The sequence below is a fragment of the Desmodus rotundus genome, chromosome 10, assembly GCF_022682495.2.
Source record: "Desmodus rotundus isolate HL8 chromosome 10, HLdesRot8A.1, whole genome shotgun sequence".
NCBI lineage: Eukaryota > Metazoa > Chordata > Mammalia > Chiroptera > Phyllostomidae > Desmodus > Desmodus rotundus.
The window spans coordinates 101,735,325-101,757,890 of NC_071396.1; the positions used below are offsets into that span (position 1 = coordinate 101,735,325).

General features: G+C 42.8%; 1 protein-coding gene across 2 annotated transcripts in view; it reads left to right on the forward strand.

Moving 5' to 3' along the window:
* ONECUT2 (one cut homeobox 2) overlaps window positions 1-18,117 on the forward strand; it is a 42,286-nt gene extending 24,169 nt beyond the window's left edge. Inside the window, exons 2-3 of one of the 2 annotated variants that reach the window (XR_008425381.1) lie at window positions 4,511-6,896; window positions 16,374-18,117. Coding sequence is in view for 1 of the 2 variants with exons in the window: in XM_024580719.3 (XP_024436487.2) it covers window positions 4,511-4,797 (287 nt within the window). In the remaining variant the exon portion in view is untranslated. Of the gene's footprint in view, window positions 1-4,510 lie in introns of both variants that reach the window. The other variant, XM_024580719.3, reaches the window with a different exon arrangement.
* Window positions 18,118-22,566: the final 4,449 nt, after the last annotated feature.

Sequence of the window (22,566 nt, forward strand, 5' to 3'; positions counted from 1 at the left end):
CATAGCTATATAGTATTACATTGAACTAACATGCCACAGTTTACCCATTTTCCTGTTGATGGGCACTTGGGTTGTTTCTAGTATTGTTACAAACAGAGCTGCTCTGAACATTCTTGTACGTGTATTCTAATGTACATAAATACTTATTTCTTAAGAATTCAAGTACAGATAGTTTACTTGAAAGGCAATCCCAAAAATCACTGGTAAAGGAGTGAAGAAATAAGACAGAGAAGGGAAGACCTGGCCAGTGTGGCTCAGTCGGTTGGAGCATCATCTGGTACACCAAAAGTGTAGGGGTTCTATTCCCCATCAGGGCACTTACCTAGGTTGTGGGTAGAATCTCTTGTCAGGGTGTGTATAGTTTTACACAATGAAAAACAGATTGAATACTGAAAGGACACTGTTCTAGAAAAAAAAAAAACAGAAGGGAAGAAACCCAGTAATATTTGCTTCATCAAGCACATTTCCACTGTGGGAAATTGGAAAATGTTTCAGCGTCCATCCACCTGGAAAACCAGGGTGTTGGGGCATTCATCTGGCAGCTCTCAATATCCACTGACTGGGGAAAGCTCCCAGGAGGTTTCGCAGCCCTTCTAGACTGCCCTGCGGATGGACAGAGCAGGCTCTGGCAACCAGGGGAAGCCCTTAGGAGCTGAAGGTGAAGGTGCTGGCAGTTGGCAGTGGGCTGGCACATGTTGCAATGGTGAAGGCCGAGTGAGGGGCCAGCCCACGACAGCATCTGCAGCGGGCAGTCTCCCTAGAGAGAACTTGAGCACGCACATCTTCACCCATAGCAGATACTGCCAAATTGGAAAGCTGTACAGAAAAGTATCAAATTAGACCACAGCTTGTCCCCATGTATACAAATTAATGCAATTACCCTAACTGGTGTGGCTCAGTGGGTTGGGCACCGGCCTGCGAACCAAAGGGTCGCAGGTTTGATTCCCAGTCAGGGCACATGCCTGGGTTGCTGGCTAGGTCCCCAGTAGAGGGCACGCAAGAAGCAACCACACATTGATGTTTCTCTCCCTCTCTCTCTCCCCCCCTTCCTTTCTGTCTAAAAAAATAGAATAAAATCTTTAAAAAAGAAGACTAAAGGTGTTTCTTTAAAAAAAATTAATGCAAAAGAGTCAAAGACTTAACTATAAGATCTAAAACAATAAATTACATAGAAGAAAACATAGGTAGTAAACTTATGGACCTTGGTTTTAGAGAACATTTTATGAATTTGACCCCAAAGGCAAGGGAAGTAAAGGCAAAAATAAATGAATGGGACTATACCAAATTTAAAAGCTGCACAGCAAAACAAACCATCAACAAAACAAAAAGGCAACCAACCAAATGGGAGATGATATCTGTAAACAGCAGCTCTGATGACGGGTTAATATCCAAAATACATAAAGAACTCATACAACTCAATACCAAACAAACAATCCAATTAAAAAATGGGCAGAGGACTTGAACAAACACCTCTCCCAAGAAGACATACAAATGGCCAGATATATGAGAAGATGCTCAATCTCACTAGCTATTAGGAAAATGCAAATCAAAACTACAATGAGGTACCACCTCACACCTGTTAGAATGGTGGTTATCAATAAGCGAAGTGGTTAGTTTTGGAGAGGTTGCAGAGAAAAAGGAACCCTCGTTCACAGCCGGTGGAAATGTAGACTGGTACAGCCACTATGGAAAACCGTCTGGTGGTTCCTCAAATAATTAAGAATTGAGTTACCATAGACCCAGCGATCCCTCTCCTGGGTATCACCCGAAAAACTCAAACATTTATTTGCAAAGATATATGCACCCCTATGTTCATTGCAGCATTATTCATAGTGGCCAAGACATGGAGACAACAAAGTGCCCCTCGATAGAGGACTGGATGAAGAAGGCATGGTGCATGTGTGCCACGCAGCACTGCCCAGCCGTGCAGAAAGGTGAAATGCTGCCATTGGCAACAACATGGATGGACCTTGAGGCTATTGTGCTAAATGAAATAAGTCAGTCAGAAAAAGCTAAGAACCATATGATTTTACTAATATGCAGGATATAAAACTGAAACTCATAGACACAGACAGCAGTTACCAGAGGGAAGGGGCTGGTGGGAAGGGTTGTGGCAACTGAAGGGAGCCTAATATATCGTGAAGGAAAATGATTCGAGTTTGGGTGGTAGACATACAGTACACTAAGCAGGTCTTATAGCATAGAAATGTACACTTGAAACTCATATGATCCTATTAGCCAACATCACCCCAATAAATTTAATTTAAACATTTTAAAAAGATTTTTTAAAATCACTGTTCTAGAGTGGGAAGTAGGGAGAGGCTGCACCTGGCTGTCTTAGCTATTTTAAGCCAGATATTTCTACCCAGAGTTAAATATTTGTTTTTAGCCACTCATACTCTCCTAGGTAGCTTGTAGGCATGCAGCTGTGAAGTAGAACAACAGGTGTCCCTTTGCCACACTTCTTCCCAGGCAGAACAGATGGCCAGGAATGGTGAACTCAAAGGCCCAGAGCCCCAAAAGATACCTTCTAATAGCCAAGTGGAAAGTAAAAGCTGCACTGGATCAGAAGCGAGGGAATCTGGCTTCCCAGGAAGTGTCACTGACCAGCTGTGGCCAGTGTTGGGCAAACCCTGTTGCCTCTTAGAGTACCATTCTCCTTATATCTAAAATAAAAGATTGGACCAAATGATCTCTAAACTCCTGCAATTTAGGACTTTTTTTTTTACCAGCTGGTCTGAGTATCTGCTGTGAGAAACCTGTTCCTTGGGGATCCCCTTTGCTCTGAGAGTTTCTGCTAAAAGGGAAGCCAAGGCAGGAGGCATATCTGTGCTGGGCATGTGAACTCCAATGCTCAGCAGAGCCTGCCTGGAAGGATCCCCCCCGGGAGGAGCAAGGGAGTGGGAGTGGTTGGCTGGCACCCTCCCCTGAGACATGCACCCTCTGGGGCCACCCTGAGCCTTTCCCAGGCCCTGTCTCTGTGTAACCAAGTTGGCAGACATCAAAGGACCCCCATTTACTAAGCCCCCTTCAGTGGCTTTGTATTGAAGGTAAAAATACAGACAGGAAGTAAAACATGTTTTCCTCTGAGGCTGTCTCGAGGCGCCCAAACTGAGAACGATGCCTGGCTGGCTTTCATTTGATAATAAGTGGACACTGGGGAGTATCTGTAACAGTTGTCATGACTAACCTACTTGCAACCCCACACCCAAGCGGTGGCGGTGGGGGTGGGTGTGGGGGTGTAAAGGCAGAGGAGAGGTTTATCATTTACCATCCACATGAGAGCAGGAAGGTAGGTAGTACAGGGAAACCCAGGTAGGCCAAAGTTTGCCCCGAGTCAGAATGAAGCCCTAGGTGCGTGCGGCCCAGGCATTGGAGGATGCTGGGGGTTTATAAAGCAATCATCCTGAGCTTCTGCATTTCTGCACTTTGGACATGACCCTGTTCTGGAGCCTCCAGAATGAGGGGAATGGGCATATGCACATGTGTGTGTGGCCCCCTGCTCTCTCGTCCCTTCTTCTCTCACCCCCCCTCCTTCCCTCCTGCTCCTGCATCCCCATATTTTCTCTAAGAAGCCAACAGCAGCTTTCTCCCTGAGGTGTAGGTTGTTCACCCCTGAGTACCCTCCACGTGGCTGTCCAGGAGAATTTGCCAAATGGCTTAGAGGTTTGTCTCGCCAGGGCTGTGCTTGCTCTCGCCAGCAGAAGGGAGTGATGGGAGGGATGAAATCCCAGAGATGGAGAATGGGTCCAGGTCCATTTGTGTGGTGTGTCTTCCTTGTCTCTGTTCTTGGCCTTCCAGATGGACACCGGTCTGGATGTCGCCAGTCCCACTGCCTGAGTGGGTTGGCATCTGGTCTGTGAGGAAAGCCCTGGTCTTGCACTGGCCTCCCTTCAGACTAGCCCAACGAGAACTGGACAAACCAATTTTTTCACAGCCTTTCCCTCTTAATTTTTCAAAAGTCTGGAAGAGGGAGATTTGAGTTGGGATGATACCATCATTCTGTCACTTCTAATTTTATTCTGTTAACAATTTTTTGACTCATGTGGGTAGAAGCTTTGATTTTGAAAAATTATGCACTTTTAAGTTTTGACTCCCCAAAGTAATTTCAGATCAGCTGTAAACAATTCTCAAAAGTGAATATGAAAGAGGGACTGTCTAACCAGGCTCCCCCTGGGGACCTGGAGTCATGGCTCCCTTCACAGCACCTGATTTCAGAGATAAAGACTTAGAGGGTGTGCTGGGGATGGGGGTGGGATGAAGGAGAAAGCAATTGGTTCCACACCAGCCCATAGAGCAGCCCTGCTGTTGTCTCCTTGCTCCCTGCCCCCACTTACCGAATAGGCCTGTCACTAGAGAGGAGCTAGGAAGCCTGGTGATTGACAGCTGGGCAATTTGCACAGTAGAGTTTAACGGTTTACATCCTCTCGTATGAATTGGTCACTGTTTTCAGTGGATCCCCTTCTCAGGTACCGGCACTGACTCCATCCTTCCTCTCTTTCCCTTCCAGCGTGCAAACGCAAAGAGCAAGAACCAAACAAAGACAGGAACAACTCCCAGAAGAAATCCCGCCTGGTGTTCACCGACCTCCAACGCAGAACACTCTTTGCCATCTTCAAGGAGAACAAGCGCCCATCTAAAGAGATGCAGATCACCATTTCCCAGCAGCTGGGCCTGGAGCTCACAACCGTCAGCAACTTCTTCATGAATGCCCGGCGCCGCAGCCTAGAGAAGTGGCAGGAAGACCTGAGCACAGGGGGCTCCTCGTCCACCGCCAGCACCTGTACCAAAGCATGATGGGAGGACTCTCAGCTGGGCACAAGTCACCTCCAAACGAGGACAACAGATTCCAAAAGAAAATCCAAAGGAAAAAGACACCGGATTCTTAGCTGGGGCCCTTCACTGGTGATTTGAAAGCACAATTCTCTTGAAAAGAAACTTCTAGCTGTAATCATAGGCCAGGTGTTCTTTTTTATTTTGTTTTTAATGGCTATGGAGTCCACGTGCAAGCTGAAAATGAATCTCTTTGAACCGGACATTGTCCTCTGAGCATGCTAAGCATCTCAGAAGCCCAAATGGGGCCTTCCTGGAGCAAGTTCGTTTCAGTGTGGTGTCACCCAAGCTCAGGATTGCTTAAAATGTCAACAGTCCTACTTCATTCAGGTCCTATCAACCTCTTGCAGACCTTGTTCCCAGATGGAAAGGTGGGAACTTGGCCTGAGTTTGGGCTCCCAAGATGCTACATTAAGAGAAGAATCTAGCAACCAGAATGACCTCATTTGCTTTCCAAGTGCTTAGCCTCATTCCACCACAGTTCACCAAAGTTCACAGCCATAACATAAAGAACATCAGAGTGATAATTACTGAGCACAAGTTTTAAATATGGAAGTTAAAATCCAAGGACCAGTTTTTCCAACTCAGGCATCTTTTCATTGAATGGTTTTGAAAGCTTTAAGTTGATCCAGTTTACAGTTTTCTTTATCTCCTGGAAATCTCACGTGGTCTTGGATCCACCAAAACAACAAATCAGTTCACTTGAGCTCAAAGTATCAAGCACAACGAAGATAAACAGAGTAGTAAGGAAGGTTTTGGATTCGCCGCATCTGGATTTTCAAGACGCCGATAGTGAAGTCATTAGGGAATCATTGGGAATGCGACTTCAAGCACATTTTGCAGTTTGCTACAAATTCTGTTTGTACATAATGCAGACGCACACTCAGGAGGCCAATTTAACTGTTATGGTACATGGAGCAAATGCAGCATTAAAAAAAGATCTAGATTTTTTTAGATCATTAACGTATCCTTCTTGGTTGTTAGTCACCTGGTTCTTCCTACTGTGCATTCTGACCACCTCGTAACTCATCCTCACCCTTTCAGATTTGGGTTGTTCTTTCGTCCATCCCATTGATAGGGATATTTTCAGTGTTTTCTAGCAAGAAAAAAATAAAGAATTCAAACCACCATACATGTTACCCATCTAGTCCTAAAGCTCTTCCATTGTTGTGTCATCCTAGCAAAACAGCTGAAATAAACTGGAGAAAACACAGCACACCAAAGAAGCAGAATACTGCAAACCAAAGACATTTATTACTTGCCATTTTCTAGCCTAAAAATACTGTGATTACTTTTAGAAATCAGAAAACCTCTGCAACTCCGAATGGCATTCGGCTCTTCCATTTGGCTCACCGTCAGGCTGAGTGGACAGGTTATGCCGAGGACATTTAGCCAAGCCACCAGGGAGTGGCTTTGCCACACTGCTGTGGTTTCTGGCTGTCACCTTCCAACAGCAAGCAGGAGAGCGCCTACAGAACTCTGGGAGGTTGCAAAGCTCACGATGTGCATATTTACCAGTGAATGGCCCCAGGTGGGCACCATGGGGGTGTTCAAAGCAAGCCAAATGATTCTTTACAGACACTTGAGACTGACTTTTTTATGAATTACTTAATCGAAACCAAAGAAACTTTTTCTGCACCTACTTCAACAACAGAACTGTCCCGTTAAGATGAATAAATGAATACGTAAATCAATGAAAATCACCACCGACAAGAAGGAAGCACGCCAAAAACCAAATAAAAAACAGCGAGACACACTGTGTTCAGACAGACCTCTTGGGACATTTTTTGGAAGCAGATTTTAAAGAAAGGGTTGAGACAAGAATGGAAATAAGGAAAAGCCTCAGTGGCTGCTGCTTCATTTGACAACTCACGCGGTAATCTTAAAGTTGAAGATTGTCTTTAATTTGTGCCTATGCAGTTTTTCAAAAGAACACGGAACAGAGCAACAGAAACCTCAACAGCTACAATACCAAAGATGAGGATTTCTCACACCTTTTGTTTCAGTTAATTATCTCCTCTTGCCTGGCTAACATGCTAGTAGCGCCATTGATCTGTGTAAAGGTAATCAATTTTGTTTCTGAGCAACGAAAGGAAAGGGTCGTTTATTTGATTTTATTGCTTCCCTTTAATTTTGTTTTATGGCTTTCTACCCCAACATGGAATCTCTCAACAGGTTCCATAAACTCCAAGTTTAAGATGTTGGGATAGTGAACGATTCTCTTTCCTCTGCTCCACAGAGTATGGGGAATAGTATTGCCACTTGAATGTTCTTTGCTTTTCCCTTAGACTTAAGGTTCCTTCTGTGTTCAGTCTCATCATCAGGGGAGGGAAGGGGAATGAGGGTCAGGGTCAGGGGTCTTGGTGACACATCCTTGCCCGAGCCGCAGAACCAAAGAGTTTATAGAGGAATTGATAGCCTCGTCTTCATGTGATTGCTACATCCTAACAGGGCTTCATTTGGGGGTGGGGGGTAACATGTAAAAATAATTGCCAATTTCTACTTTTCTATTAGCTTTTTAAAAATCAGCTGTAAAGTTGCATTTCTAAAAAAAGATATATATATAATATATGAACACATATATAGATTCAACTTGACATTGGTGAGAACCCCAAAATTATTGCTGTCCAAATTCATGTCCTGTTTTCATTGAGTGCTTCATTTATTAAGTATTCAGTTCAGAATTTCGCTCATTTCTCATGCCATCCCAGAGTTCATTTGCCACTGTGGATGATTTGGAGAGTTTAGATTTCTGTGCAAATTCCCGGGAAAGGTTAAAAGTCAAGTTCATGCATTTCAACCATTAAGCTGTTGATAAGTGGGTCCATGGTGGAAAGGAGTTTTATTTGTATTTGAAGTCATCTCTAATCTATGCCTCAGCCATGATCAAGGTGGTAAGTGAGGTTCATGCATCAGACCCACCCCATAACTGGGCCAGGGCCAGTGCGGGGCTCATCTCCTGTAACTGCCGGAAGGCTCAGTGGTCCGTTCCCACCAGTTACGGAGGTGAGGCCAGCCCTGAAATATGTTCTAGAGGAGTTTCCCTGTCCCATCAGGGTGCTCCAGATCCTCCTCAGTGAGTAGACCCACCAAAGGGACTCCTCACAGGGGAAGTCCAACTCCCGCTGCAATGATCATGTTTCCTCAGGGTGGTAATTACCAATTTGTAACCTGGGGTGATGCAGGGGTGTCATTAGGGATGGGGTAGGTGTGTTAGTCCTGGAGAGAAAACACCAAGCAGGGTTTGGGAAGGATCCCAGAGTCCTGCCCCTGGGAGCCCCATTGTTCCTTGTCCCACTACTCTCTCCCACCATGTGTGTCTCCCTGTGCAGGGGCAGCAGCCATGGAGCTGTGAAAGAATGTGACTCTCCATGACTTTTGTCATTCATCCTACCTGGGGATATTCCTTGACTTTTCCCTGTGTCTCTGTCTCATGCTCATACTCCATGTCTCCTTTGTCAAATGACCAAAAACAAAAACAAAAAAAACCCAAAAAACAAAAAGAGAAAGAGAGGAGAGAGAGAGAGAGAGAGAGAGAGAGAGAGAGAGAGAGAGAGAGAGAGAGAGAGAGAGAGAGAAAGAAAGAAAGAAAGAAAGAAAGAAAGAAAGAAAGAAAGAAAGAAAGAAAGAGCTTATTTCAGCAGGGGAAGGCTCCAGATTGGTTGATAAAAATGAATTCCAACTTGAATGTTTCCAAATGAATCCTTATGACTTGTGGCCAATGGAAATGGTTGTTCTTATCAAGAGTAGATTGAGGAACCAAGCCTGTTTGGTTTGATTAGTGATTCTTTGGTACTCTAATCTCAGCATTTCAGTCTCTGGCATCCTCTGAAGATGTCAGCACCAAAAGAGGCTGCCTTGGTGGCCTGAGACTTCAACACACACCCTCTGTGTTCCTGGTGACCTGAGGAATATGTCATCATGTAAGAAAGGCAAGAACTTTCCTCCAAGGACTTGATAAGGACCTCACCAGATAATATCATACCAGAGAGAATGCTTGCTTTAAAAAATTATTTACATGCATATATAAATACATGTCTGTATCTATATATCTATGTATCAAAATTTTAAGCCCTATAGAATTTCAATTTGTTAGAAATTGGAAAGAAAAAAATTCCTGCCAATTGAAAGGTAATGGAATTTCACCCATATGTTTCCTCAAGCATTTAAAATCATAGTTTAAGTTAATAATTTCAGAAAAAAAAACAATCCTTTGGTCTTGTTATGGTTTAGGATCCATCTCCTCAATCCCCAGAAAGAATTCTAGGCATGCCTCAGCCATCAGCAATGGAAGGGACAGTTCTGAACCAAAATTCACATTCTTGAGGCGCTGGAAGTCTAAAGGCTACTGAGTGGAAAAAATACTTTTCTTTATTCCTTTAGGTAAATAGGCTTGCTTTAATTTTATTTTCAATGTGATTTTGGTACTGGGGATAGAATTCTTTTATTCCAGAAAATTTTTATTAAGAGCCAATATTTTTTAAAAGGAAAACAGCAACAATAATAAAAACTCTACCCCAATATTAAAAGCTTTCCAAAATGTAACATAGTATGTAGTAAGGTGTACCCCTTAGAGGTACAGGTGAGAATGAGTTGTGAAGGACCCAGCCTGATGCTTTTTCTGAAGAGTGCCGTCATCTCTCCTTCTCCGTCCTCCGCATGTCTATTCCTGCAGGCTCTTGGCAATTATAGGTTTAGGAAACTTAAGCTAATTTTCATTTAAAACTGAAGTAAAATAAAAATTAGGAAGGTAAATCATACACACACACACACATATGCATTTTTGTAAGTCAAACTGTGTTTTAAAGCCAAATATTAATACCTTTTTTATAATCAACTATTTTTACCTTATTTGTGCTGGATGCCCACCTATTAATGCCACAAATTAAAGCTGAACAGATTTTTAAAAATCGCTATTGCCTAGACCTACAGAGGACGACACTTCCCCACTTCTGAAAACGTTCGCAGGATTATCCAAGTGTCCGTGTGACTATCACTAGCATCGTATCTTGGCTCTATACCTTTGCAGTGAACCCTGCTTTCCAGGAAGTTGTAGGGCAGGAGTTTTTTCAAATACAAAAAGAACAGGCTGGGCTCCCGTGTTGTTGAAGAAGAATGGACTCGATGACAAAGTAGAGAAAAAGAAATGATACATGGGGTCCAGGTGGACCCCAAGACCCAGACATGAGTGTACCGTGACAGTAATTGTCCTGATTCTGAACAGATTGAGCTGTTATTGTTGCTGCTGATGCTGTGATTCAGACTTGTTAACCTCCCTGGGAGTGAGCGGTAACCAGCAGATGGAGGAGGGAAAGGACTGGTGCCTGTAACTTCCTGATCTTCACCTGCAGGACTTAGTCACTGTGTGCCCTTCCCTAAGACCAAGTCACCTCTCAAACAGCAGGAGAGTCTAGTCGTCAAAAAAGGCCACAAAACCCTTACTCAAGAAAAAGGGGCTCTTAAATTTGTGTAAGTCTCGTAAGTTAACGACATTGGCTCTAAATACAGCTGTCCCAATGCCCATTTTCTACCCCTGATTTGTTTCTTTCCAAGGGCAGGGGAAAGGGAGGGTTTGCTTATTTGTTTTAGGGAGTCTTGGAATGTGTTATAAAATACAAAAATAATTATTAAAATAATACGTGGCTCCACCAAGGTAGACACAAAGCTTCTAATGGAGGCCTTGTAACGGATGGGCCATTGCGTGAATCCCACCGGGACTGGAAATGCTCATTGTTCTCAGATGCCAAATTGGCCAGCTAATCCCTTTTTAGTAGAGTTAATGTGTGTAGGAAAAAACACACTGCTACTGGTTTGGTCATTCCATGGAAGTCCGCTCTGCTCCACCTTTTACAGCAGGCATTTCAGATAGTATAAACCTTGGTAGATAAGCTTGCCTCGAGCCTATACAGTCAGTCCGTCAGCTTGGGTGTAGACAGATTTACATACATCTCTCGACATGTGTTCTCACAGACATCCTTACAGCAACACACATTACCCATGCATGTCTAGACTGCGCAGACACGTGTGTGCAGACATCTCCATACTGTCATCTGTTACAATAAATAAATTTTAAATGATCATTTCACACACATGTGGAACTTCTACAGTGTACATTGTTTTCATTACTTACTGTAACATGGAAAACTAAAATGCAGGGGAAAAAAGAGTATCCCAACATCTTCCTTGTGCACACTTGGAACCGCTTTCATTTGGGCACATCCAAGATAAGCTCAAACTTTCAAGAAACCTTGGATTATTTAATCAGCTGCGTAAGAATGATACATATGCTTGATTACTTCGGTTGAATAGCTTTATTCTGGATCTCTCATAACTAAAGCTAAATCCAAAGACCTGAACAGGGACAAGAAAGAAAAAAAAACAAAAAAGAAGGAAAAAAATAGCAGAACGAAGTGCAAACTAACAGGGAAAAAGTGGGCCCTGGCTCCCAGGGTTGAGACAATGATGGCATGATATTATGGGAGTCACGTGAGCTGGAAGGGAGGGGTGGCGATTTTTTTCATGCTTGTCACATCCAAATGGTTTTTACGAACATGAGTAAGTTTTAGAGGTTATAATTCCCTGTTTATGTTCATTTAGACTATTGAAGAGGTTAATACATTTGTCCATCAAAAAATGAAGACAGGAAAAAATAATGTTTTTCTTGTCTTTTTGGGTTATGACCCAACAAGCAAAGTACAATTAATGTAATTAATTTATTTAAATTAGTTTCTAGCATAGAAATGTATAGGATTTGGGTAATTATTTAATCAACCTTCCTTAGTTTGGTTTTACTCCTTGTGCTATATCAAAATCTACATCAGTGGTGTGCATCAGTGATGCAAAATCAGCTTTAGCATTCTCTTGAAGGTTAGTTTGCTTTATAAAGCAGTGAAATTCTGTTACAGACAGGGAAGAAATACAGGTTACAAAAAAGAAAAGAATTGTTATGTTTCCTTGTTGAATTAACTTTGAAAATCGTTTAAATAACAGTTATTAAATTATTTAACTTAAGGCCAGAGCCCCATGTGGTACCAGAAGAACTTCACCTTTTAATTATTGGGGCCCGCAGAGTCTTCTTAGTGTAACTTATTTATTTAACTTATTCAGCATCTGCGAAAGGTGCACTGTATAGTTTATATTTTTTATTTAAAACAACAGAGAGCACTATCGTTTGTTTGCGGTCAGAACAACAGAGCAAAGTCTGTGGACGAGCAATGACTATCGAACCTGCACCCGTGCATTCAGAAAACATAAGCCGAGACCCTGCTTCACCAGCCTGGATTTCGGGGCTTCTATAGAGAAACTGGAAAAAAATACATTTAAAAAAATCATAACAGCAAAAAGAGAGAAACCCTTACACTAGCTGCTTCCAAGAATGAACTCTGTGTGTGTGTAAAACAACCAAACAAAAAAGGAGGGAAAAAAAAAGCAGAAAAAAGAAAAAAAAAGGAAAAACTTTCTATTTCTAGTGAGAACCAAAGAAGGCTACCTCACTGACTTTTTCCATTTGTAATTTTAATCGTGTTGAGACACCAAAGATACCAAAGATTTCTTTCTCTGTGCGGTCTGCATTTTGCTTGTGCTCTTTTATAATTTTAACTCTTCTCTCTGACATATGGTATGTACAGCCACAGCTCAGATTCCCCACAGAAAGAATTATCTGTGCGACAGCGGCTGCCAATCGAAAAGGGATATTTTCTGTGTTTCTCTCATTTGTTCGCTGTCCCTGTCATGTGTTCAGGATGCAAGTTCAGATGCTGCTGTAATTGGATTCTTTAAATTCCGATTGCAAACGGGCCAAGAAGTCTGGGTGGAAGTGGCCTTCTGTCCTAGCTGTGACCTTGTTCCTGTTGTGGAGCTATCCCAGTAAAGATTTCCAATTCCTGGACCATAGAAACTCTAATTACTGAACAGCAGAGCTAGAAAGGGCCTTTGAAGTCATTCAGTCCACCACTCCTGGAGGCCTGGAGGAATGAAATAGTTATCCGAGTTAAATAGCAACACAGAGGCAAAGGCCTTCTATCCCAGTGCCCAGCGCTTCCTCTGCATGAGATGGGCCACCGGTGGGTAGAGAGCAAGGTAGCAATCCTTTAGCAATAAGTAGGGCCTGGGGCTTATCACTTAACATTTTCAGTGGGTAAAAACAGTCATGGGAATTTCAGTGTTTGTCTAGTTACAGTCTCAGCAGAAAGTCACATGGGGTTCGTGGCTACAAAGGTGGCCAGCCTTGAAATGTGGGGAGTGCAGGTTGATCCAGGGAGGTCCCTGTTGAAGTTCCCCATGACAAAGTGCGGTCTACACACTCCTTTCACTCAGTGAGGGGAGAGAGTGGGCCTGTTCAGTTTAATTCTTATGGATATCTTAGGTCAGTATCAGAGAAATTAGATCACTGTTTGCACATGTGACATTTCAGCTGTTCAGCTTTTCCCTTTTCTTCTTGACTTGTATGTGCTTATATTTCATTTCTAGTCCAACTCTGTATTTATGAGAGAAAATGAAGCCTTACATTGAAGATTATTTACTATAAATGAAAGATGACCCCAAATTTCAGAGGAATAGATAAGTCAGTTTAAGAAATGACTACTTGGAGTTGCTTCTCTCTTCCCTCCTTATTCATGAAATTAATTGGTTTTCTTTGGATTTCATTAAATAATTAAATCACCACTAAGATCCATTCATTAGAGTGACTTGTATGTTAGCCAATGAATCATTCTCAGCGTCTGACCAAGTAGATTTGAGACATGTGCAAAGGCTCACCCTCATCCTTATAGCTCTTTATTGAGCACTAATATTTTGTATTTCACATGATGTGATTATCTTTGAGCTTTTAAAGGGACCATTTAAACAATGAAGCTAAGAAGGAAGTAGACCAATTAGCACTTGCCTTGACAGAGTATAGCTGGTGGAATAATTTAGAAGGCAGACTGGCCTCTGTTAGGAAACCCACTCACCCCCTTCCTGTGGTGTCTAAGCACCATATGACATGTCACAGTTCCCTCCTGTCCAAACGAGCTGAAAGCTCCATCTTCCCCCACCCATGGCAGACTTGCAAGGCCTTCCTTCCAAACAGCAGATTGCATTGGTTTTCTTTCCTGGTTCCTACTGGAAACAGAATTCTCAGAACACCTAGGAGGCGCAACAAAGATCTGATCACCAAGCAGCAGAGTGTTCCCCTAGAAGCCGACACCGCCTTCCCACCGCCAGGCCCCTACAAGAGGGAACCTAAAGAGAGCGATGGCAGCCTGAACACAGAAAACATCCCTAATTGGCAGACCCCTTCTCAGCAATCCCCCTCAGCCTCATGCTTCACTTGCAAAGTGTGACATTACCACGGGACGAGTGCCTTGCTTGAACCAAAGCAACGATTTAGCCAGTCTGGACCTCTCTGCTTTTTTTAATCCTTCCTGTGAATACCTCAGCTTCAACTGGGCCTCCATACAGTAAATTGGTGGGCTTATTGTACTGTGGTGCTTTGCAACGCAACCCTGCAAAGAACAAGATTTGTACTAATACCAAAGGTCCTCTCTCTGTCTCTTCCCTCTGTTCCCCACCCTCGCCCGCCCTTCCCCCTTTTCTAGTTCTTCACGGTTCCAAAGCTTTAATATGAACCTGGGCATGTTGGCAATGCAGACCGCGCAATTCCTTACCGAATTTTCTCAGATATACCTCATAGATAATAGTGTTTAGAGTAATGTTATTATAGCGTATGTAATAAATTATTCACTGTTTCTTTTGGTAACTGTGATTTAAAAAAAGAAAAAAGAAAAAAAAAGCTTTATATGTTTTAGGTTGTGCTTTTGTAATAGACGAAAAGGTGCGCTTAAAAAAAAAATGTATGTTCTTTTTTTCCCCCTTTGGATTTTATTTATTCTGGATTGGGGAAAGTTGCAGAATGAGCCCAAAGTTTACAGTTTCATATTTTGCTGAAGAAACAATCTGTGTTCATTTGCTCTGTTGAAAAAGAAATGATTATTTTCTACATTTGTGCTACTTGGTCTGAACAATTAATTGTTCTGTGTTAACCGTGTAGTATTATAATTAGCAACTGCCAATCAGTGCTATAATTTTATGCATGAGGCTAAAAAGTTAGCAGTGTGATGCATTGTGGTCTTAATAGCAGCATTTCATTTGGAACTAGACCCTCCCCTTTGGTTCAATGGACTTTATTTATGCATGGGCGCCAGTCGTTTGTTAGCCGTCGTGGAACAGTCGTGTATACATTAAACTGTGAAAATGTACACAGTTCAGCCTCAGACGATGGTCATATTGGTTTTATTGGGAAATGTCTCACCTCAAAAATACCTTTACATCTGTTGGGATTTCAAAATGAGTCAGCTTGGACCAGGTTCAAATTTTATGAGAAAGTTCATTCCGAGCTTAAGTTAGCCCGCTTGCTATCCCCAACTGGGATCTGCAGGACCCAGCTGTCTCACGCTATGTGAGAGGGGTTTGGAAACAAGCACTGAAGGACCACTCAACTCTGCATTTTCGGTCTCCACTAAGAGGCATCATTTTGGCTTTATGTCCATGACCTCAGACCTAACTGGCCATGTACATGGACATGGGAATTCATCCCGCTCAAGCCTCCCCTGGACCCCTGCTTGGGAATGGCCACTCTGATTGTGTTTGGTTCCTTTTAGTATTTTGTGGTCAGGTCAGTTCCCAGTAGAAACTCAAATGGCATCAATATCAATAATTATTCTATGGCTTTTTTTGGTCCATTCTCCTGGACAACTCCACCAACTACTCCAGTGATACGGGCAAAAATAGATGGCCGTTTCCCACACCATCACCTGTGCAGCCATATCATGCTTCTTCCTCCCTAGGGTCAGAGATGACTCTATACCTCACTCTTTCCTGCTGGACAGTGTTACCTCTATCCTAAGTTGCAGGGGGAGGCGGTGGTAAAGGAAGTTTTGAACCCCAGTTTAGGGAAACCATCTTGGTTTAAACTCCCCAGTTATCTGCAGCCTCTATATCTCAAAAAAGTATTTTTCAGTTGCATTGGATTGGGCAAACTTGTACTGTCTTATATTTCGGTTCTGAGACCTACTCTCAAGTTTCATACCTATTTCCCAGACCAAAACGCTTGACATAAAGCCAAATCAACTGCCCGGCACACTTTGCATGGGCGAGTGTAGCGCAGTGGCGGGAAAGCAGCAGCCTGCTATGCAAAACATCGGAAATCACCAACAGCAGGGCAATCGTTTTACCGTCAATGAGACTACGCTGGGAGTGCGCTTTCGTTAATAACACAAAGAAACTTTTTTTTGGCCTTATAAAGTAGATTGTGATCATGGAAGCTTTGTAATAGGTAGTTTTTTGTTTTGTTTTTTTTATTTTTCCCCTTTCAAACCTGCCAAAGGTGGGAATGGATATAAGAATTTTAAGTTGGCTTTGGTAAGACACTTAATGCTTGTAATAGTGTTTAATCTTCCAGAAAGCTTTATGTGTTCTTCCGCAATAAACCGCATTGATTATTTGTTTCAGTAAAGTTCTCCTCACACTCACAAACCCACACACTATTCCTCCTGATGCAGATACCGTAGTACCTGCAAGGTTCAAATGCATTTTCCATCCGAAGCAAACAGAGGAGTGTCTGTGACGTGAGGGGGCCCAGCCCTTTTCATTAGGAGCAACGCCTGGGTCTGGCCCTCTAGGATTTGCCAAGAAGACTGGTCTTACGAAACTTGAGGTATATTTTGTTATGCCATCTTATGTCCTTTTTAAAAATTTGTTTTGAAACTGTGTGGAAAGTGACATGTTAAATCAAGTGTAAGCTGAGTTTTCCAGACAACTGACGTAGCTACATGGTGAATGTTATTTTGTTATTAAAGGGTTTTTACTCGATGCTTTGTGCCCGTGGATGTCCTTTTCCTTGGAGACACAGAGCTGTGGAATTGACCTCAGCTTGGCCTGGATTCCGCTCCTGCTCTCATGGTAGGAATGTGGGCCTGGCCTGGGACATGAAAGGTCCACGGGCTAGAGGGTAGATTTTGGCACCAGGAAGACATCTCCATAAGTATCTGCTTGTTTAAAGAGAGCTGGGCCCAAACCTTCTCACCTCACCCTGTCTTGACCTCAGCACTTCTCCGAGATCCCTTGGCTGTGAGCACATGCCAGCATGATGGCAGGCCCCGACTCTTACAGAAAAGGCAAGAGGAAAAAATAGTAATCCTCAACCTTCTGCACCCCACCAGGCGCAGCACTCCCCTTTCCCCAAGCTGGGCTCCACCAGCCAAGGCTGTGGGTGGCCCATCTGGTTGACTTTGCCGGTGCCATCGCCGAAAGTGTCTTCTTCCACCTTGACTACTGGAAAGGGTCTAGATCCCCATCACCCAAAGGGGGGATTCTTTCAAATCAAGACCCCCTTATCACTCTGCCTCTGGTTTAGCTATTCTATCTATAATTTGTGCAGATGGCTGTTTGGAAAACAAAGAAAGAGATGGATGGGTTTTCCTGTTGTTTGGTTTCTAATGTATATTTTAGCTATTCCCAGGTCTTTGATCTGGGAAAATATGGCCACTCTCTCCGGGGGCCATGCATGCGGCCTATGCTCGGCATCTTGTTTAGGGGACAGGCTGAACCACATCTACTGAGCCAAGAAAATAGCCCATCAGCGCCTACTTTATCTCTACTGGAAAGGCCTATTCAAAAGCTATAGAACTTGGGGGGTTTTCCCTCCATTTTCCTTGCTTTGTCTCCAATTTGACATTTAGCTTAAGCATCCGTTTACTGTCTAGGACAGGTTTTTGTGGGGGTTTTTCTTCAGATTATGACAGAGAACTTGCGACAGTAGTAACAAAAGTTAAGATTTCAAAGACTATTGGTTAGGAAATTATATTATTAACAGATACTTCTTGAAGCTAAATTATTTCCTTTCTTCACTGTGTTGTTTAGTGTTACACTAGTCTAAATGGTACCAGCAAACTTCCTACCATGGCAGGTTCTAAGACACGTGGCAAATCGGAGTTCCTGAAATAAGAAGACACTGATAAGCTGACACCATCTACGTTTGGTGGGCAGAGACTGAGATGGTACAGGCATGATCCTGGTGCTGGGTTCTCTTCCAATGCATATCTCCAATCACCAAATCTTTTTTTCCCCTCAGTCCTACAGCACTGCAGTCTCTTCTCCCCTGAGCTAGGAGGCCAAAGAATTTCATGGGCAAAGATAATATGGGATTGACCAACATCTCAATTAGTTCTCTTCTTCAGCCTTTGCTTTTCTCCAAGAAGGTGTTTTTCCAGACTATCAAGAAACAGCCTGGCCGTTTTTGTTTGTTTGTTTTTATCCTTCCTATTGTGATCTTTCTACCCAAATTAACATTTCACTAGTACAAAAACTGTAGATTCTTTCTTGGCCAATGAATTCTTACTAGGGAGGCCATCCTCCCACTGGAGTGAGAACACGTTCCAGCATCTTTTCTTTCATTGATTTTTGTTCTCTGGATCAAGTCGTTCCTTTTCATTTCATATGGGGGCCTGTGGGGCTTGAATCCTTTCTTCCAGTCTGTTGGTTACTTTATGGTTTTTAAGGTGACTCAAATGAGGAAAGGAAGGCAGAGGAAAAGAGAGAAGAATTTGCCCCAGCTCTATTTAAAGTTATAAAATGGAAAGAAGACTCTTTAAGCCATGGGAAAAATGGTTACACAGTTGTTAACCTTCCCTGAGAGAGGCCACGTTCTGCCAAGTGGCTTCTAGGTCGGTCCTTCCAGAAACCCAGCCCTTTGTAGAAATCCAGCTACCTTTCATAGGTCTCTTTCCAGATTCCAAAGTGACAAGAGATCAGAGAGTCATGTGCACACCTCTGGTTCTGGTTCCTTGCTTTTACAGATATTATTTCCAAGAAAATTATAGTGGGGGGAGGAACTTTAAACTTTCATTTTTATAGTCAATCTCTTTGACATTACCTCTCATATTTAAAATCAGGAAAACACGCCCTTCCAATTGGCATTCCTTTCTGTTTTGAAAAAAAGAAACCCCTAGTTAATCCACATTCTTATTTTCTTTTCACCCTCAGCTAAATTTCCAAAGCATATGATAGCCCAGATTTTGCCCTGTCTCAGACATGTTAAGTCAGACTGTGCTGAAAGATTTTCCAGGGATGGTCAACAGGGTGTATGTTCAGTGGCTGCCCTGAAATCCTGGTGGGGATGAGGATTACACACCATTAGCAAGGGGCTGCCCACCACTTGATAAACTCCCAGTGTTTTGGAAGATTTCTTTGAATGTTAATTGCATTTTCAATTTGCTCATTTCCCACCCTGATGTTTTGTCTGCAACATTGCTTACACTGGATTCTTTCTATTTTTATTCCTATCATTAAATGGTAGTGCTGTAAATTCTGCAATTAATGTCAAATAAACTGCTTTCATTCATTGACCATGGCTCAGTTGGCTTTCTTCTCGTTTCATGGAAAGGATTAAGTGTCTTTCCCCACCACTATGACCCACTGTGGTTTTATAAAGAACAGCAAAGTTGCTCTGCGTGGTAGGACTGCAACTTCTTACCTCTGCCAGGATACAAGGCTCACTTTATAATGAACAAATCTGTCGTTCATGTTAGCAGCCACAAACTGTTCGGGTTGTCTCTGTGAGACTGACTGATTCTTAACCCATTAAAACTTTAGAGATAAACTACCCTAACATTATCCTCGTACAGACTTCATAGGAGCCCATGTGTGGTAAGTCGAAAAGAGGATCGCATTATTGTCGCCATATAGAAGAATCGAGAAAAACAAATCTGGAGCCAGGAGACCTCATTGGGACTCTAGGCTCTGCCCCAGATTAGTTACATGGCTTTGAGCAGGTCATGGAATTCTGTGGGGTTCAGTTTCTCCAACAGGTTTAGGTTGCGATAGTTTATATCTAAAGATTGTATCTAAAGTCCCTTCTGTCTCTCGTCAAAAAATTTTGAAGATATTTTAATGTTTAGTTTGACTTATTATTTTCTCCTTTTTTGTAAAAAAAGTACTTTTCTCTTTTTTCTTTTTAAAGATTTCATTTATTTATTTTTAGAGGGGGTGGAACGAGAAAGGGAAATGAAACATCGACATGCATGAGAAGCATTGATTGGTTGCCTTTTGCAGGCCCCCAACTGGGGGCCTGGCCTGCAACCCAGGCATGTGCCCACCATCATGAATTGAACCCATTTGAGTTGAGCCCACGACCTTCCATTCACAGGCCGGTATTCAATCCACTGAGCCACACCAGCCAGGGCTTAGCTTATTATTTTCTATAAATTAATACATTAAAGAGTTCTTTTATTCATTTTAAACTTACATATCCCTGAGCATGCAAGGCCTTCCATTAGGTAAACTTCAGTCTAAGTGCAGGTCCCACCTATGGCCCAGCCCATGAAGCACTGGGTGCCTTTATCTAGACGGTGGTTTTCAATTCTGAATATACATTACAGTCACCCAGAGAGTTTTTAAAATGCACCGATACTCAGGTCCCATGCAAACCTATCAGATTTATGTGTTAGTTAGCTTGTGCCACATGTATAACACCACTCTAAAACGTAGTGGCTTAAAAGAAACAACCTTGTTATAGCTTACAGTCCTGTTGGTTGTCAATTTGGACTGGTCTCACCTGAGCAGTCCTCCTGGTCTTGGCTGGGCTCACCGGTACATCTGGAATCAGCTCCCCACATGCCTCGGGACTGGTCAGTCTAGGATGGCCTTTGTTTGGACAGCCCTTGAGGCCTAGGCATGGAACTGGGGAGTCGCTTCTGCTGTATCCTACTGACCGAAGAAAACCATAATAGGTCCAGCCCATATTCACAGATGCAGGAGTGGAAAGAGACTCCACCTTTTAAGGGGAAGAGCTGCACAATCACATTGCCATAGTGAACTATTGCAGCCATTTTTGTCATCTGCTATAATTTCTACGTTTTAAAGCTCTCCTAGAGATTCTAGTGTCCAGCTAAACTTGTAAAACACTGAGCTAGATAATGAAGGCATTTGGAAGAGTTGGCACGGGTAAGGGCTGAGGTTGTCGGGGGAAATGGAGAAAAAGTAGGCTTTACAGTGGTGCTATTAAAGGTAGGTACCATTTTAAAAAGGAAGTGTGAGAATGATGGCTACCAGATGGGAAGGGGGTGGGTGAGGGAAGGCAAAGAGGGTAAAGGGGGTTAAATACATAGTGATGAAAAGAGACTAGACTTGGGGTGGTGAGCACACGGTAGAGTATACAGTTGTCATAAAGTTGTGCACATGTAACTGATATAATGTTATTAATGTTACTCCAATAAATTTAATTAAAACAATTTTTAATTTAAGGCTCAGAGAGGTTAATTAACCTGCCTTAGGTAACACAGTAACGGAGCAAGGATTTGAGCCCAGAACCAACCACTCTAAAGCCCACCTAAAAGTACGTGGAAGTGCTTATTACACATGGATTCCCCAGGGAAAGGAGGGAGCCATGTCCTGGCATTTGTGGCAGGGCCCATCTGTGAATACCAAGTCATATAGCCTTACTCAGCCATTAGCTTTGATGATACAGCTGTTATTGGCAGATAAACTTGCTCGGTCTGCAGTGAAAAGACTACTCATAAAAATGATCGTGAACCAAGTCTGAGGACATACACAACATTTCAGTTCTTTACAGTAGCTGACAACAGCCACCAGAAGGCTTTGAGGTGGGCAACCTACTTCCCCAAAACTGTCTGCCAGATTTTATTTAGTCTTTTAAAGATTTTACTTATTTATTTTTAGAAAGAGGGGGAGGAAGGGAGAAAGAGAGAGAGAGAAACATCGATGAGAGGGAGAAACTTCAGTTGATTGCCTCTCATGCACCCCCATCCAGGGACCTGGCCCACCACCCAGGCATGTGCCATGACTGGAAATAGAACCTGCGACCTTTCGGTTTACAGGCTGGTGCTCAATCCACTGAGCCACACCTGCCAGGGCTGTCTGCCCGATTTTAAAGGAAGTGAAGCCAAATTTAACAAATTCTGTTTCTCAGACCAGACACAACACTGTGTGTACCATGTGCTGTGTAAGTTCAGTACAGTCTGAGGTCTCTGTCCTGTAGGGAGCACTAACTACACTCCAGATGGACCCAGTGACATTCCAGAGGCAAGCTTCTGTTAGCCCTCAGGCAGCCTCAGACAACAGGCCACCTCCTAACAGAGAAAGGAACACAGGATCTTTCTGAAATCAGACCTCCTGTGCATTCCCTGTTGGTGCAGGCTCAAGGTGTCCCTGGATTCTTATACCCTGTGGATGCAGGGGAGGGTGAGAATGGGGGGAGGGGTCTCCAACCCCTTATTGTAAATACTTTTAACCTTACCTATCACTAGCAGAAAACCTGAATACAACCATAACAACTAGTGATATTGAAGCAGTAATCAAAAAACTCCCAGCAAACAAAAGTCCTACACCAGATGGCTTCAAGGTGGATTTTTACCAATTATTCAAAGAAGAACTAGGTCTTTCTCAAACTATTCCAAAAAATTCAAGAAAAGGGAAGACTTCCAAACTCTTTTTATGAGGCCAGTATTGTCCTAATTTTAAAACCAGGTAAAGACACAACAGAGAAAGAAAATTACAGGCCAATATCCCTGAAGAACATAGATGCTAAAACCCTCAACAAAATATTAGCAAACTGGATCCAGCAATACATTAAAAAGATCATACCCCCTCATCCATGATCAATTGGAATTTATTCCAGGAATGCAAAGATGATATAATATTTGCAAATCAATAAATGTGATACATTATACAAACAAA